The sequence below is a fragment of the Acipenser ruthenus genome, chromosome 2 (assembly GCF_902713425.1).
Source record: "Acipenser ruthenus chromosome 2, fAciRut3.2 maternal haplotype, whole genome shotgun sequence".
Lineage (NCBI taxonomy): Eukaryota > Metazoa > Chordata > Actinopteri > Acipenseriformes > Acipenseridae > Acipenser > Acipenser ruthenus.
Genome location: NC_081190.1, coordinates 90,222,982 through 90,239,639, shown reverse-complemented (window position 1 = coordinate 90,239,639; position 16,658 = coordinate 90,222,982). Strand labels below are relative to the sequence as shown.

The following is a 16,658-nucleotide window of genomic DNA, read 5'->3' as shown; positions in this document are numbered from 1 at the left end:
ACAGGTTATAAATGGTCCAGGGTTACTGTGATAGTGAGGAGAGGGATAAACCAGAGCAGAGCAAACAAAACAGACATAATGAGAGGATTAGCCAGCCAACATGCACATGCAATGCACAACATACCTCAGCTACTGTGTTAGCGTAAGCATGACATAATAGGAATGCTTTTCTGACTTCATGGGCTGCTAATGGGCCACAGCATGGGCAATTAAACCATTTGTATTAGTTGTCCACTGTTATGCTCTGATGTTTCAAGACTCATTACAGCGATCTCTACAGATGGATATACTGACGTGAGAGATTTCTATACATGGAGTGTAATCACAATAACTTAAAATACCTCATAAGCAGTTTAATCAGGCACCAGCATTGTGTTGGCAGAGATCAAGATTCACACAAGATTTTTTTAGGATTCTTCTTCGGAATGTTTATAAATGTATTATACATAAGCTTTTTACTCCAAAGTGTAAATGATTTCACTTGTTCAAAAAACAAACCAAAAAAAAAACATATGCTAAATTACTAGACATGAACACACCAGGTGTTTAATTCCGGGCATTTTAAGTACAGTTACAGTAGATAGATTTACATTTTGGAGAAAAAAAACTTTGAAAACCAGCTCCATTGAAATTGAATGGTGTAAAGTATACAATTTTACTGTGGGTACCAGAAGGGGGCGTAGGAGTCACTTATGGAGGAGTCCCTTCACTGTCCTATAATGTAAACCCTGCTTTCAAAGAACGTATGTGAATATTTACAAACAACATTTAGTTTGATCAGTTGTAAACCTGTGTTTCAATTTAATTTTAGATAATGTAAAACAAAAACAAAAAAGTCTTGTCATGGAGGTAACCTGGAGTCCCACACCTAATAAAACATGTTGTTTAAAATCCTCTGGCCTGTCTAGCATCATTTCTTGAAACAAGGGTTTTATCATTTAGGAGAGGATCTGACACGTGGTGAGCTAATTGAGCTAAGCAGTGGTGTAATTGAGCTGGAACTCGCCGGAATGGCACTCCGGTACTATCTACAGTGGTATTGATCTGGAACCCGCCGGAATGCCACTGCAGTACTATCTGCAGTGGTGTTGATCTGGAACCCGCCGGAATGCCACTCCGGTACGATCTGCAGTGGTGTAATTGATCTGGAACCCGCCGGAATGCCACTCCGGTACGATCTGCAGTGGTGTAATTGATCTGGAACCTGCCGGAATGCCACTCCGGTACTATCTGCTGTGGTGTAATTGATCTGGAACCTGCTGGAATGCCACTCCAGTACTATCTGCAGTGGTGTAATTGATCTGGAACCTGCTGGAATGCCACTCCGGTACTATCTGCAGTGGTGTAACTGATCTGGAACCTGCTGGAATGCCACTCCGGTACTATCTGCAGTGGTGTAATTGATCTGGAACCTGCTGGAATGCCACTCTGGTACTATCTGCAGTGGTGTAATTGATCTGGAACCTGCTGGAATGCCACTCCGGTACTATCTGCAGTGGTGTAATTGATCTGGAACCCGCCGTTCCGCTACTATTTGCAGTGGAGCGTGCATAATAGGCAAGCTAAGACTGTGTAGAAATTAGATAAATGCATTACCTATTATATGTGTTACTAGAAGTTCAGTATACAAAAGCAATGTGAATTTGCATAATAATTTAAGAAAATCAGTATTTTATTGGCGTTCTGGTACACTTTAGATTTAGGACGACACCATTGCCCATGAGTGTGTAGTATAGAACACTGCTGAAACCTGCATTCCTTCAGGACTTGCTGTAGTCAGGAATTCCTCCTGCTAGTGGAATCTCTGCTGTGAGGACTAAAGCACACCACCAAATCAGCACCATACTCTGCTTCACACATTGTACACTGAGGTGCAAGCAAAGAGAAAGACACCATTTCGATTAGCTCTGTGGCCTTCAGCTTCACATCAAAGAAACCAAGCAAAAAAGGTAACACTTTACATTAAGTGTATCTAATTACTATGTATTTACATAGTAGTTACTTAGTACATGCATGTGTACTTACACATAATCACAATGTCATTATGCAATTATCTTTTTACATGATATAATCCTAACCATAACCCCAAACCTAGCCCTAACCTTAACTTTAAACCTAATCCTAACCTGAACTCCACTAACCCAATCCTTACCATTTTCTGATACAATTGTGTACTTACATATATCGTGCAAAAGGGTCAGTGATATGCTCTCAACCAATAAAACTGTGTTAAAAAAACAATACATAAAAGGGCACGATAAAATAACACTCATTTATACGATTCCCTCTCCTCTCTGAGTACAGTCTGTGCAGAATCATGATGAAGCTGTTTGTTTTTAAATTGAATACACCTGTGACCCCCTAGATACCGTGCAACCCAGTCCTGTAGAATCGTCCGTCCTTAACCTGTCAGCATCCTGTTCACTGAAGCCTTACCCCCACAGTGCATAGTGCTGTTAGTACAGTAACAGGGTGATTTTCAAAGCTTTTTGTTCCAGAGCAAAATGTTGTCCCCATTTTCTGAAAGCAATGGTAAAACCTGCAAATCTACCAAGAAACAATGTAGATATGGAAAAGAGAAATTAAATGCATATTGTTTTTTCACTTCAACTTTTGGAAAATTAGCTGGAGTTTATTTGCAGCTAGAAAAAGGGGAGCAAATGTTGCACTGGAGTAAAAGCTTTGAAAGTCGCCACGTATATCCCTGGGTCCCTGCGTTAGTGAAAACATGCCATAAACCCAACAGTGTATTGTTGCAGACCCAGAGGCAGTCATCTTCATCACCCTTATAAGCAGCACCACGTGCCTCAGCACCCAACTGTATTTATAAAACTGTGTCTATATATATATATATATATATATATATATATATATATATATATATATATATATAAAATAAAACTTTAAAGTAATAGTAAAGGTGCACAAATACAACATAAATATAAAAGTATGTAGGACATTTCAGCTAAAATGCTGTAGAGTCCAGTGAGTTTTTTTTTTTTATTATTATTATTATTTGAATGTGAGAAATGTTTTATTGCATATGGGTGGATGCTGAGAAACGCGGTGCTGCTGAGAAGGGTGCTGAGAGACAACTGCCTCCAGTATCGTAGCTATACCCACCTCCAAAAACCGACGATGCCTCACACTATGGAAGGCCACCCGGGTCAAAAACACATTATTCAGTACATGTTTCAAATATTTAATAGACATTCTAATTTGAATTACTACACGTATTCATTCGGACCCATCAGTATACATAAAATAGTATGTGTTCCAATTCTAATTAGAAAACGATTCAGTATCACCAGCCAATCAGCTTCCAGCTATTGCAGGCATTAATACACAGTAGATGCCCGTTGGAACTTCACAGTATCAACTGTGAATCAAATTTAAAATCAATCCGCGCAAGTACCAACTTTTTCATTTTGATTTGCTGTATTTTTAAGCTTAGTTCACATCTATTGGACTAAATACTAAACAAAGACACAATTGGTCCAAATATATTTTATTATCTACCAAAATCAGCCAATCAATACTTTGCACCGACGAAATCAACCAATCCCATACCAGCAACTGCCGAGCCAGCCAATCACAGCCTGTCAATTCGACTGGAACTCAGACAGCATCTTTCAACAACAAAAAACCAAGAAACGGACATTTCAGTTATATTGATCCATTTAGATAGCTGGCACTAGTGTGGGCAGCAGTGTGGAGTAGTGGTTAGGGCTCTGGACTCTTGACCAGAGGGTTGTGGGTTCAATCCCCAGCAGGGGACACTGCTGCTGTGCCCTTGAGCAAGGTACTTTACCTGGATTGCTCCAGTCAAAACCCAACTGTATATAATTGTATGTAAAAAAAATAAAATAATGTGATATCTGTATAATGTGATATCTTGTAACAATTGTAAGTCGCCCTGGATAAGGGCATCTGCTAAGAAATAAATAAATAATATCCAGATAAACTATAAGCAGCACTGAAAGTAAAAAAGTTATTTGTTTAATATAGTATTTTTTTCTATTTATGTGTGTGATCCTTTATGAACATTTTTCTAAAACTTTTCTCAGAAGAAGGGTACCTTGCAAACCATTACAGATTCAAAGTAACTGTAGGTTTTAAAGTGTTTTTAAAAGAAAATAATGACAAAAAGAATGTTCTAACTAAGCGATAGTGCCCTCTCGATGAAGGGTCTACTATGTGGTAGTTGACCTTAACTTTCGTTCCAGTCATGGTCAGCTACCACATGGTAGAGCTTTCATCAATGGGAACTATCACTTAATTAGTATGTGTTCTAAATCAATTTAAATTAACTACGTATCTTCTACGTAGGGGTCTGGTAATTTTACAGTAGTACCTAGTCTTGCTAAAGTAGTCGCTAGTAATGGCTTTGTATTCACAGCGTACTGTAATTACAAGAGTAGCCAATCACCTTCGGGATAACATCTATTAAGACATGAAATGACTTAAAAAGAAATCAAGAATAAGGAAAATTACAAATATGGTGGCAGGAGATTTTCTTCTACGGTGCAAATATAGATTTGCAGAGTGCTGCCAACTTGAGACAGACAATGTGGACCGTGACATGGTTCAGTTTGTATTAACAAGGTGGGTGGAAATAGAAAATGAAAGGCAACATTTAATTGGATAATTTATTACACATACTATTTTCTTTAAATTCATATACTCTTATTACATTTTCAATGATCTGACTGTCCAAATGAGAACATTTAATAATTATAATGACAACGCATACTAAATTAAAATTAGAACATGTACTAAACATTTGAAATGTATACTAAATAACGCGCTTTAGACCCAGATTGCCTTCCATATCACACCACCACAGATACAGGCCTGTCTCTCCACCTTACCTTCGAGTTCTCCGCCAGGTGCTGAAATTTTAGACATGCACAGGAAGGCGGTACCAATGACATCATTGTGGCTCGCTCTGTCCCTGTGTGGGGAGAGAAGAAAGCCTTCATATTACATGCACATTTCATTCTGGTTTTCTGTAAAGTCGGTTCTAGGATGTGTTTGTATGAGCTGGAAACTTTTCTTTAGCTTACCAGTCTATCAGACGGATCCTCATTTTCTCACACATGGAAGGAAACTGTAAAAAAGTACAGAAATATGCTTTGTAATTTACTATGTAATTTACTAAAGGAACATGTAATTTCAATTGCAATTATTTACATTCTATGTAAGTGCAGTTGTTACAGATTCAGCACTGTTGCTTTAAGCAGCTTGACTTTAAGCAGCCAATATTGAGGCATTAGCTGCTGGATCTCAGAAATTTCCTTTAAATAAAAACTGAAATTACACTGACCACCAGATGGTGATATACTATTATGTTAAAGTTTCAGCAGAATTAAAGAGGAATAACAAATTATGTAATTTTTGTTTTAGATCAGTTTGTTGTGATCCTTGTAAAAGTTTGCTAAGGCGGCAGGCTTTGATTTATCAGTCTTCTCCTCCTTCTATGGGACGAAAATCCCCTCAAATCTCCTTGTTTCCATTAATTTGCCCATGAAAATAAAAATCACCCCACAATTAAAATTAGATGAGCTGATGTTATAAACCCTAAAACCACAAATGGTGGTTAAGACGCTGGCTTGCGGAGTGCAAAGTCACCAATTCGCCCCCAGCCTCCGCCCTGTAACATGTGCCATGACCTGGATCTCATAGAGTTGCTGCAGCCGTTTGCTAAGATTCAAGGGGGGGAAGAGTTGTGTGAAACACTGCCATTTTGGATTCTGTCCCGTCAGAGAAATGAGACGAGTTTAAAAAGGCATAGCCACGAATGCAGACAAGACCACATTGGTTGCTACTAGCATGCAGTGTGCGGGGTCACCAGTTCGTACCCATCCTGCGTCCCGTTACATTTAGCATTGAGGTCAATTGAGAAATGAATGATAAAATGAAGGTTATTTTAAGGAGAAAATGAAGGGATTTGGTTTCAGAGCTACAGTGCAAGGTAATGTGGTCTCACCCTGATGGGTAGAGTTAGACTCTGGTTCCATTGCGGGTTGGCGTTCTTCTCAAGGATCTTACTGGAGATCTGCAAGAGAAAAGAAATCTTTACTTTTTACACTGTAGGACTCCTGGACTGTTTTAAGACATGGATACAAAAGAATTGTATTGGAAATACAATTTAAAAACAAAACATCTAACAAAACTAATTTCTGTGCCTAGCTGTGGGACTTCTATTTGGAACCTATATATAATACCATTTAAATAATCTCCCAGAATAGTAGCAAGTCACTGCTTGTTCAGCTGGTCTTTATTTTTTACTTGGAATCAGCTGAAAACATTTTTTACCCTTATAAAAGTCTACCATGCTACTTTTGCACAGTAATTTAGAAGTTTTGCCATGCTTTTTCATATACTATGCATTTACCATAGTTTACCATGGTTTGTCATGTTTTATAATATGCTTTACCGTCTTTCCAGCGAAGCAAACTTCAACCAGGGGATCAACAAGATTCTTCTTGTTGCTGTCAAATCCAAAGATCTGTTTCATCCCGTCTAAGAATGCATCATCCACTGCAGGAGAGGGAGTCAGAAGATACACCTATTCTTCAACTGCACAGTCTTTCATCATGCATCACATTTCTATCACACCAGGGACTGAGTTATAAGAAATCTATAAGTTGCCTTTAGAGTACTTTGTTTTAGTGCAATCAAACTTGGAACCACATTCCTTTTGGTTCTTCCATAGGGTTATCCAACCCATGCAGTTTATTTATTCTTCTATGGAGGTCAGCTATTTTGTAATCATCCAATAACAGATTGGCAAATAAGGGACAGTTCTGGTATTTGGCTTTATTGACTCGTGTGTAAAAGCACATTTTCTGAAAGGAATAAAATAATGTTAATGGTATGAAACTGGCAAGTAACAACTCATAATAACAGACCCTATTCATAAAAAAATCGATCCAGTTTTGAGGACTGTTAAAAACACCCTCTTAGGTAAACAGTGCTTTGAAAATAAACTCCCTCTCTGTTTGAGAAGTGAGAATGAACTGAAAACTTGATTTTAATAATCACAATTATCTTTGAAACAGTCCTTAGTTTTATAAAAATCCTCTTATCCACTCCACTAGGTTGTGTCACCAGTGACCCTAAAAACCTTTCCTCCCTGGTACAAGGTGCCAGCACCTTTTTGAGTGAAAGGTGTATTCGGCAGAGATGTAAGGCCTTTCGATAGAACCAACGTAATTTCTGTGGGGTTTTCCCCACTGATGATGGAGATGAGAATGCAAAGATATTAATCTTAAAGGAGTAAACTGGACAGTATAACTATATTCTTAATTTTAGCTATAAGGACTGTAAAAGCCAGATGTTTTAAGTTTAATTAAGCCTTATGACATATGAAGCGAGGGAAAATTACTATATAGGAGCGAGCAGCGCTACATTCAGTATCAGCTCAAAACTGATCCATCTTCTGCAGTGCTGTCTTGAGAAATCTGACTGACTAAGGCATTGAATCTTAGAAAACCTGAACATAATAAGCATTGGGTAAGCATGTATCTTGCTTTTGTATCTTTCATATATTGGTGTGTTTATTAGGAATTGGATTTATATTATATTTAGTTATAAGGAGTTAGTATATTGGCTACTATTTTAGCTTTGGGTGCTCAAACATTTATTTGTAACCATATTCACTATATAAAATTGATGTTAATTTGTACAGGATACTGGATTTCTCAGATTGTCCTTTAGCTAGGATCTGATGTGGCTTGTAGCCACCTGATCCATTATTAAGCATACAATAAACCGAAGGAGTAAACATATATACTCTGATTTGTTAAACACCAAATGAGACGGAGTCTGTGTGATTTTTCTTGATTGTATAACAGTTATCTGGATATGTTAATAGCTGTAGGCCAGTACACGAACTAACCACATAAAGAAGTTTAACCCTTTGCGGTCCATTTATTCAGCGCCTGTCAGGTGCGGCAGGTCTTTATTTTATTTTCACACAAGCTGTTTATTTTACACGCGCTGTTTCAAAGTTATTTCATTCACAGTAAAACAAGCTTAAAAGGCACTGCATATCAACATGACACTCAGTACTGCATCTCCAGCCCCGCCCCACCCCTTTTTCGCTGTATTTATCACATATCTCTTCATAGTCGTGCATACTGATAAACATCTCCTGATCACTCGATTTATCACCAAATTCCTAAATAATGTGACCCAAGTCCTTATTTTATTACTATAACATCTCAAAAAGCTTGAGCTCCAAATGTCTGTGATAGTCTTTGAGCGCTGGATGTGGAAGCAGTTATCTTGTTTGTTTATGTCCATGTTATGTCTGTGGTGAAAGCACTATGCATATTGCTCAGATCCACCCCTTTTTTTCGGCTTCTCTCGGCTTCTCTCAGTCTCTCTCAGCCATTGAAAGCTTTTCTCGGCTTTTTTCCGGAGAAAAAACGACTAGGGACCTGTGATTGACGTCTTTTTGGTAGACAGGAAAGGAAAAATTTTAAATTTTAAACACCTTTATGTCCCTGTAACAGGGGAGATCTGTACTGACTGTCTGACGTATGTATGGTGCTGCAGGAAGAGGGCAGCAGCCTCATAAAATCTGCCTGTCAGTCATGGCAATGACACAGAGAGGTGGGGAAGAGGGTGTGCTGGATTTCCCTCTCTCTGAGTCGCTGAGAGGCAGGCCTTGGGGGGTAGCTGAACCTTTAAATAACGCTCTGTTGTTCCCTCAGATCTGCCCCTATAGGACGTAAGCAAGCCAGCGGAAGCTTTACGGCCAGACGAAGAACTGGAAGGAGACCATCCACAAACAAAACAAAGTGAAGCAGAATAAGAAAAGAAATAGAACAATAGGGGGGAACCTTGGGCAGACCCCGAGAGTAGACTTTTAAACCTACATAGTGGAGGGAACGATAGAGTGTAGGTCGGAGTCTCAGGCCATGCGGGTAGCGACGGTTGGAGAAACGCTGCAGAGTGCAGCACCTTTATTTTGTAGTTTTGTTAATAGTATTTGATTTTCTCCTTTTCTTTGTGTCTTCTGTTTTGATTATTATTTTGTGTATCTGCATGTGCACTGACGGTGAACTTGGAGTCGCTTATACCATCGTTGGTAATAATAGTGCAACAGTGCCACGTTGTGGTCAACAATAAATTGTGCACCCAAGTGGTGTTTAGCACTACAGTTTGCTGTCTCCTGTGTCAGTGAATTAACCACCCTTCCACAGTCCTCCTAAAATATTTTTAAGAGGTTAAAAAATAAAAGAAGTATGTGTTTCGTGACAATTATATACAGTTAAATAAAAAATATTTTGAAGAGTCATTGAGATGAATTCTGCTAACAGTATTAGAAATGTGGACTGTACTACATACGGTACAGCTGGTCAGAGCAGGGGGCAGTGAGCAGCTGTGCACGTACTCTGTGGCAGGTCCTCAGCTCTGTAGATCTTGAGTGTGAACTGTGCTCCTCTCAGAGCCAGGCCCGCAGGCCGGAGCAGGTTCCCCTCGATATCCTCCTTTTCCTCTGTCACTTCCTTCTTCTCCGTCTGAAAGACGGAGCAAGAGCAAATCAACACATTGTCAGGAACCACAGGGCAGCATTAAACGAACTTATCCAGAAAGTTAAGTCTCTCATTTAGTGTGAGACACTCATTTTATGATATCAATTTTAGCAGAGTCACTCCTAAAAGACAGGGATGCTTTTAAATGGGATATTCCCTAATCTCAGTCCTATTTTATTAAAATCTCCTCTTGGCATCTCTGTGAATAGAATACTTTAGACATGTTCAAAGAAGCTCAATATTGTGGTTAAATTACCTGATGTTCTCACATTTTTCCTAGATCTCTTTTTCCCAATAATGAAGTATAAACTTTCAACAGCCTATTGTGCCAGAATTCTCATATATATCTATTGTAACTACTGATGGAATAGGTGTATATCAGGTAACAAAATCATAAGTCCATTGTTCACAAGGCCATTTCCATAGAATTGGACAGGGGTTAACATGTAAGAGCAGGAAGTATTGTTAATTAACCAGTTATTACAATGTAATTACATGTCGGTTCATGTCATGTATAAATACTGCATAATCAGATGCACTGACCATAACAGCACTCTTACATTGTTATAACACAGTATTGGTCTCATTATGAAACTGAAGACTTAAATAAAACTATCTGGCCTCTAGAACTGGGGTAGTAGACTGATCCTGGAGTGCTGTTCCAGTCCAGGTTTATCAGGTATAATTTGCTGATACTTTGCCTGCTCAGTTGATTAATTGGTTAATGGTTGAAACAAAGACCTGGAATGGAAGTGCCAAGGTTGTCTACCCCTGACCTAGAAGCTACTGCTTCAGATTTTCAGCAAAGCAGTCACACAACAACTTACCGGTGCCTCATCCCCGACACCCAGCACACACAGGCTGACCTTCAGGTAACCTTTCACCCCAGCAGAAATGTCATCAGGGTCAGAGAGCAGGAGCCACTTCCTGAGGAAGGCATGCTCTGTAAGACAGACACATTGAGACAGGATGGGTTAAATACATTTCAGTGTGTCTTTCTGAATAAAGGTGGAATTGTAAGCAATCTCTTTGTATACACGTTATGGATCACATAACATTACGAAAAAAATAAATACTGTCATTTTATGAAAAATGACTTACTTGGCTGTGCATATACTGTTCCCACATCAAGCTGAAAGGTAAAAAAAAAAATTACTACTACAGTACATTTGTTTTTTTCAAACAACCAGAAAGGTTATTATTTATTTGCTTTTTTTGTAAATGGGATTGAACTGAAATGAAAATGTTTTACCTTAAATTCTCCGATAACCGAATCAGTGCGAAGAGAACGAGAATCAAAAACCTTGAAAAACAAACGGAACAGCTTTTAATTAACAATTAATAAACGACTACATTGCTTATAACAGAGCAGTTTTAAATAGGCGAGAGGATTACAGGGACGGGGAGAGGTAACACTTTACATTAAGTGTCTCTAATTACAGTGTATTTCCATAGCAGTTACTTAGAAAATTCAGGTGTACATACACATAATTACAATGTTTTTAAGCATAATTACTTAATGTGTGACAGAGATCGAAAGACGCTTGGTGTTAGATCTCCCTCCAGACCTGTGAGGGCACTAGGTAAAGGGAACAGAGTACCCTGGACTAAAAGGCATGACACTTTATTCCCGTGGGTAGGTGGAAATCGGCCAGCTAGAAAAGGAACGGAGCTACGGTACCCAAGCTCAATGACCCGGGCGGGAAACAGCGTGGCATCCGCGGATTGGAGAAGCGGATGCGCTCGTTAACCAAGGGGTCATGAGGGAGGGTATAAAATAGGGGTGTAGCAAAGTAATCTGTTCCTTGGTAAATGGTTAGATACAACCTACAAGGAGTCTGTGTTACAGTCTTGAAAACCGTGAGTTTTGTCTTGTGTGTGTTGGTGTTTGTTATACCTGTCTGTTTGTCTTAAACTAGACTACCCATAACATGATCTGGAGCTGCAGTGAAAGCCAGCATCAACCAGGACATCACTTTCACCCCTGGATTCACGGAGAACTGTATTACACCACTATCACCTATTCACTGCCACTAAAAACTGTGTTTGTGTTTTGTGTTTAGCGTTGGTGTATGAAACTGGACTTTTGGTTACGGGTCAAACCCAGGGATTACAATTATCGAGTGATACATGCCGCTGTATCATTATTTCCAGGTGTTTGCCATAAGGCTCTGGACATTGTTAATAAATCAATAAATACCCTTGCATCTGGAAATCATTGTCTGTCTGTTTTGTATGCGCTCTGCACTGCACACACCTGTAATCACTCACCACTTTGCTACAAATGTGTACATTTTATTTTGCATAACATAACCCTAATACTAACCCTAACCCTATCCCTATCCCTAATACTAACCCTAACTCTAACCCTATCCCTAACGCTAACTCTAAATCTAGCCCTAACCCTTTTCTGATACAATTGTTTTAAGTAGATTGTAACTATGCATAATCACATTGTAATTATGTGTAACTACACATGTATTTACTAAGTAACTACTATGTAAATACACAGTAATTAGAGACACAATATAAAGTGATACCCAGGGGTCGTTTTGGGAGAGCAAAGCATCATTTAAAGTGTACAGTAAATTCAGTTCAGTTTCAGTTTCCATACTCACTGTGATAAAGACTGGCTCATCAAAGAGTTCAGATGGAGATTCGAAGAAGTTAAAGAAGAAGGTCTAAAAAAAAGCAAAAACATTAGTTATGTGTGTGCCTGTTTGTTCAGAGGGATTTAGTATCCAGTCAGAATGCTAATCCTCGTTGTCAAAAGACAATTACATTTACGATTAAACCAAAAAATATACAGGGGATGGACCAAAAACAAAACAGAGATACCTACAATATGTAATATCTTAATGTGTTCCTCACATGACTGATTAATTGGTTTTGCAAATGAAATTCCTGACATGTATGCTGTAATACACAACCCCCTGTCCTGGCTACACATTGCTCTGCTACTGAAATACACAAATCTGTTTTTTTCCCTATTCAACCCCTAAATTAGAGACATAAACAGGTACAATGTTTACCTCGTCAAAAGAGGGATTGTTTCCTTTTCTAATCCTGGTTCTCTTTGTCTGCCCAGCGACGGTGATCTTGACAACGGGTTTGAGGTTGACTCCTGGGAGCTGTCTACCATCGATGACCCGAACTCTGATCTGGAGTGCAACAAACAAAACAAACTCAGGTAGCTTCATTTAAAAAGAGATAGCAGTGATGCACAAACGTGATACACAACAGTAGGTAACACTTTAATTACTGTGTATTTACATAGTAGTTATTTATTAAATCCATGTGTATATACACAGTTACAATGTTATTATGCATAGTTACAATGCACTTAATCTCTACATTTTGTTGCATGTATAACCCCAATCCAAATCCCAACCCTATCCCTAAACCTAACCCTTTTCTGATACATATTACTTACATATATAGTGCAAAAGGATTTGCACATTAAGTACATAGTAACTATGCATAATAACCTTGTAATTATGTGAATGTTACTATGTAACTAATATGTAAATAAATAGAGACACTTAATGTAAAGTGTTAACCAACAGTAATACACAGTAGCAATACACAACAGTAACACATGTTATTTGGAAACACTTGGCATTGCTAGTTTCTTTCTGTGCAATCATTTTTGTAAAAATAAAAACCAAAAAAATGTGTTAATTTGTAATTTAAAATATATTTTCTCTGACTTTGTTTTTAACGTTGTAATCATATTGTTTGTATATTCCCCCTCGTGCAAACATGTTCAATACCTGTATGAAGATAGCGGTAGTTTACTTTGTAATGGATTATTATTATGATGATGATGATGATGATGATGATGATGTTGCAGCTACTGTACTTCGAATGGCAGCCACATGAAAACCCCTCATAAGATAAGAAATGTTCTGTTTTGTTTGTTCTATTTTCAGGTAAGTGGGTGGATTTATGTTTGCAATGGATAAACAGCAGCTTCCTTATAAATGACTGGGGCTGACAAACTATCACAAGACTGGCACCTCATGCTGAACCAGGAGTCACTAGCTAAAATTACTACAGTGATCCGCACAGCTCCAGTGACTGCGAGGTGTTGGGGGGTTCCATCTCTGGAACATTTATATCGAAACGTACATTAGTTCAGGTATTATGAAATTGTGTCTGTGTAGAGTGTAGAAATATATTGGCAATCATCTGAAAGAAAATGTGTTGGTAATGTTAAACAAGTTTACTGAATGTGACTTTGGCATAAGTAGGGTTACTAAGGTAATGACCCACTTGGCTTCATTTGAATGTTGAGTGATAAGGCATGTGCAAGGATTTATGGAAAGGAAAAATATATTAAACAATTAACCACTTTGTAAAAGAGAGTAGTGTGTGGTTGGTTGCACCCGAGTGGAGTACAGCTGAATCACTCATTTATATTATAATTAGTAAGATAACAGAAACAAACTGTAGTCACGCAGACTGAGCCTACTAGAGTATTAATACCAAGCATAGAGGCATACACAGACAGAGAAGCTCCCAATACCTCAAGATCATCAGGACCATCTCCCCAGGGGTTGAGATTTTCTGATCAATTGCATATTTCTGTTAATACTAGTAGCACATATTGTATCTAAACAGTAACGTTCAATGTAGAATGTAATATATGGTATTTGGAACTAAATAAATTGTTAACATTTGAAACGTGGTCTCGTCTCATCCTTATAGCTTAACAAAGTAGTTCATTCCACGTTTACCATCATTTTTAAACCTTACATCTGTACTATAATACGCTAAAATATAGAAGCAGATATCACTGGTAGGATGGAGAGTGGAGGCAGTGCAGAGAATGTGAGGCATGTGAAACAACTTTTAAACAATTCATTTCTAACATTTCAGAACAGAAGGAAGTCATGCTGCCATGACATCACAAATCTCTGAGTGGGCGACACAAGGAACTTACAACATGCCTTCATGCTGTGCCTTCCACAGCCGCTATTGTTGGTGAAAAATTATCATCTACATGTGTATTGAGACCAGGCCTGGGGCAAATATAGTTGTATTTGATATATTATTATTATTTGTTTATTTAGCAGACGCCTTTATCCAAGGCGACTTACAGAGACTAGGGTGTGTGAACTATGCATTAGCTGCAGAGTCACTTACAACTACGTCTCACCCGAAAGACAGCGCACAAGGAGGTTAAGTGACTTGCTCAGGGTCACACAATGAGTCAGTGGCTGAGGTGGGATTTGAACCGGGGACCTCCTGGTTACAAGCCCTATTATTTGTAAACACTGTTGACATATTTAAATATATATGTTCATATATTAATTGCAAAGTCAAATATTATTTGAAAATATTTTTTTTTGCAGAAAACAAATGCTATTTGAAAATATTTAAATATATGTAAGTTATTTGATAACTATTCCCAAAAAGTTAATGAATAATCAAAAACTAAAACCTAATTATTACCCTAAATGTATAATTATGTACCAAGACTTGCAATCATCACAAGGTTTCTAATGAGGAAAATTCTAAACATGTTCAATTCAATAACTTCAAAACAGGCCACAGTGGTTAAAGACAATTCATTGTTTTCAAATACGTATCCACTGAAATAAAATATTCAAATATTTCAATTAATTGATCAAATTAAATCTAATTGAAATACAGCAGCTTCCAAAAGATAACTGTGTGGTTAACAAGGACAAGGCTTAATCTGCTTAGAATGCAGGATAATAAGCAGGCTGCTGTGTGTTACAGTTACATATTTATGAAGAGTCTGAAGTATTTCAGTGTATTTCAACTACTTTACTCATATTTAAATATTTTCAAATAATAACCGCTTTCCACAAACCATATTGAAATATTTTCTGATAATAGTTACTTTCTGCGATATGTATTTAATTATTTTCAAATAATAGTTACTTTCCACAAACCATATTTCTAACTATATTTATCCCAGGTCTGATTCAGACTGGTATCATCCCAAAACACTACAGTGTCCTATAATATTATACAGTATGATTGCAGCATGCTACAGATATACTATTTTTGGATGCCACTATTCTATTTATTTTAAATTGGTTATCAATTTCAATCTGGTTCTCCCTGGGGCAGATGGGCAGATCAGCTACCCTTTATTTGTGGCTTAGGCCTGAAAGAAAACAGAAATGCCTTGGGTCAAGAGTGTGTAAGAGGATTTATTTTTTATCATGTGCATGACTTTAACCACACATGCACACAACCGACTGAATGACTGATTTCATTTAAAAAATGCATTCTGCTGCAAAGCATGGCCAATAACCATCTATGCATAATTTGTGGATAAAAATAATGAAATAGCATATAAACATGGACATATGAAAGAGTATGCAATTTGTGTGCATTTCTGTAAGTTTAGTTCTATTCAAAAGAAAAGTGGAAATGAGTGAAACACTTTGATATTTCCTTGAAAGAGACAGCAGCAGCGAGAGCTTTTTTCTGAAAGCAACAGTTGTACTAAATACAACTATGTTTAGATTTACTTTTGATTACTTACTTAAGTAGCTTTGAGAATGTAGTCTTTTGAATTTTAATAAAGGTCTAAAGATGTAACCAGCATAACTTTGTCCCTTTGTAATTTTTTCACAGCCAGTGCTCTCACTCAGCCAGGTTCTAAAACTTAGCAACCTTGTTCATATTTAAAAAAATTAAGCTGTAAATGTAAAAAAAAATAAAAGTATATATCTCTATATATGATCCCCCTACCCCTTACCCTTTATCACTTATACATTTCACTGTCTAAAAATAGGTATTTCAAAATATTTCATGATTAAACATCCTTTTATTAAAGCAGAAAAAAATGGTGTTGTCACATTCAAAATTGATCATTTTCTCTAGTTATTATGCAACATACTTAAATGCTTACCTGAAAAACAGTAAATGCTAAATTGTAGAATATTTCGTTATATGTCCACCTTTTAAAGACATTCTATTTTCACCATCAGTGAATTAATATTACAAAATAAACATAAATAAACAACAGACACATGAAATGTCCCCTTCTTGTACTGAACAGAGCAATCTTAACTAAAGGGGGATGTTTTGGTAGCTCCCTGTGGAAGTAGGAGCGAGGGAGACCCA

The 16,658-nt window shown here is 37.6% G+C and overlaps 1 protein-coding gene across 12 annotated transcripts in view; it reads right to left on the bottom strand.

The window, feature by feature from the left end:
* dysf (dysferlin, limb girdle muscular dystrophy 2B (autosomal recessive)) overlaps nucleotides 1–16,658 on the bottom strand; it is a 143,610-nt gene that overhangs the window by 81,725 nt on the left and 45,227 nt on the right. For all 12 annotated transcript variants that reach the window (XM_059003626.1, XM_059003647.1, XM_034014296.3 and 9 more), the window contains exons 7-16: nucleotides 12,581–12,709; nucleotides 12,167–12,229; nucleotides 10,801–10,851; nucleotides 10,650–10,680; nucleotides 10,376–10,491; nucleotides 9,407–9,533; nucleotides 6,440–6,543; nucleotides 5,990–6,058; nucleotides 5,067–5,110; nucleotides 4,872–4,954 (exon numbers count right to left, since the gene is read on the bottom strand). In XM_059003626.1, the coding sequence (XP_058859609.1) occupies nucleotides 4,872–4,954; nucleotides 5,067–5,110; nucleotides 5,990–6,058; nucleotides 6,440–6,543; nucleotides 9,407–9,533; nucleotides 10,376–10,491; nucleotides 10,650–10,680; nucleotides 10,801–10,851; nucleotides 12,167–12,229; nucleotides 12,581–12,709 (817 nt within the window). The remainder of the gene's footprint in view (nucleotides 1–4,871; nucleotides 4,955–5,066; nucleotides 5,111–5,989; nucleotides 6,059–6,439; nucleotides 6,544–9,406; nucleotides 9,534–10,375; nucleotides 10,492–10,649; nucleotides 10,681–10,800; nucleotides 10,852–12,166; nucleotides 12,230–12,580; nucleotides 12,710–16,658) is intronic.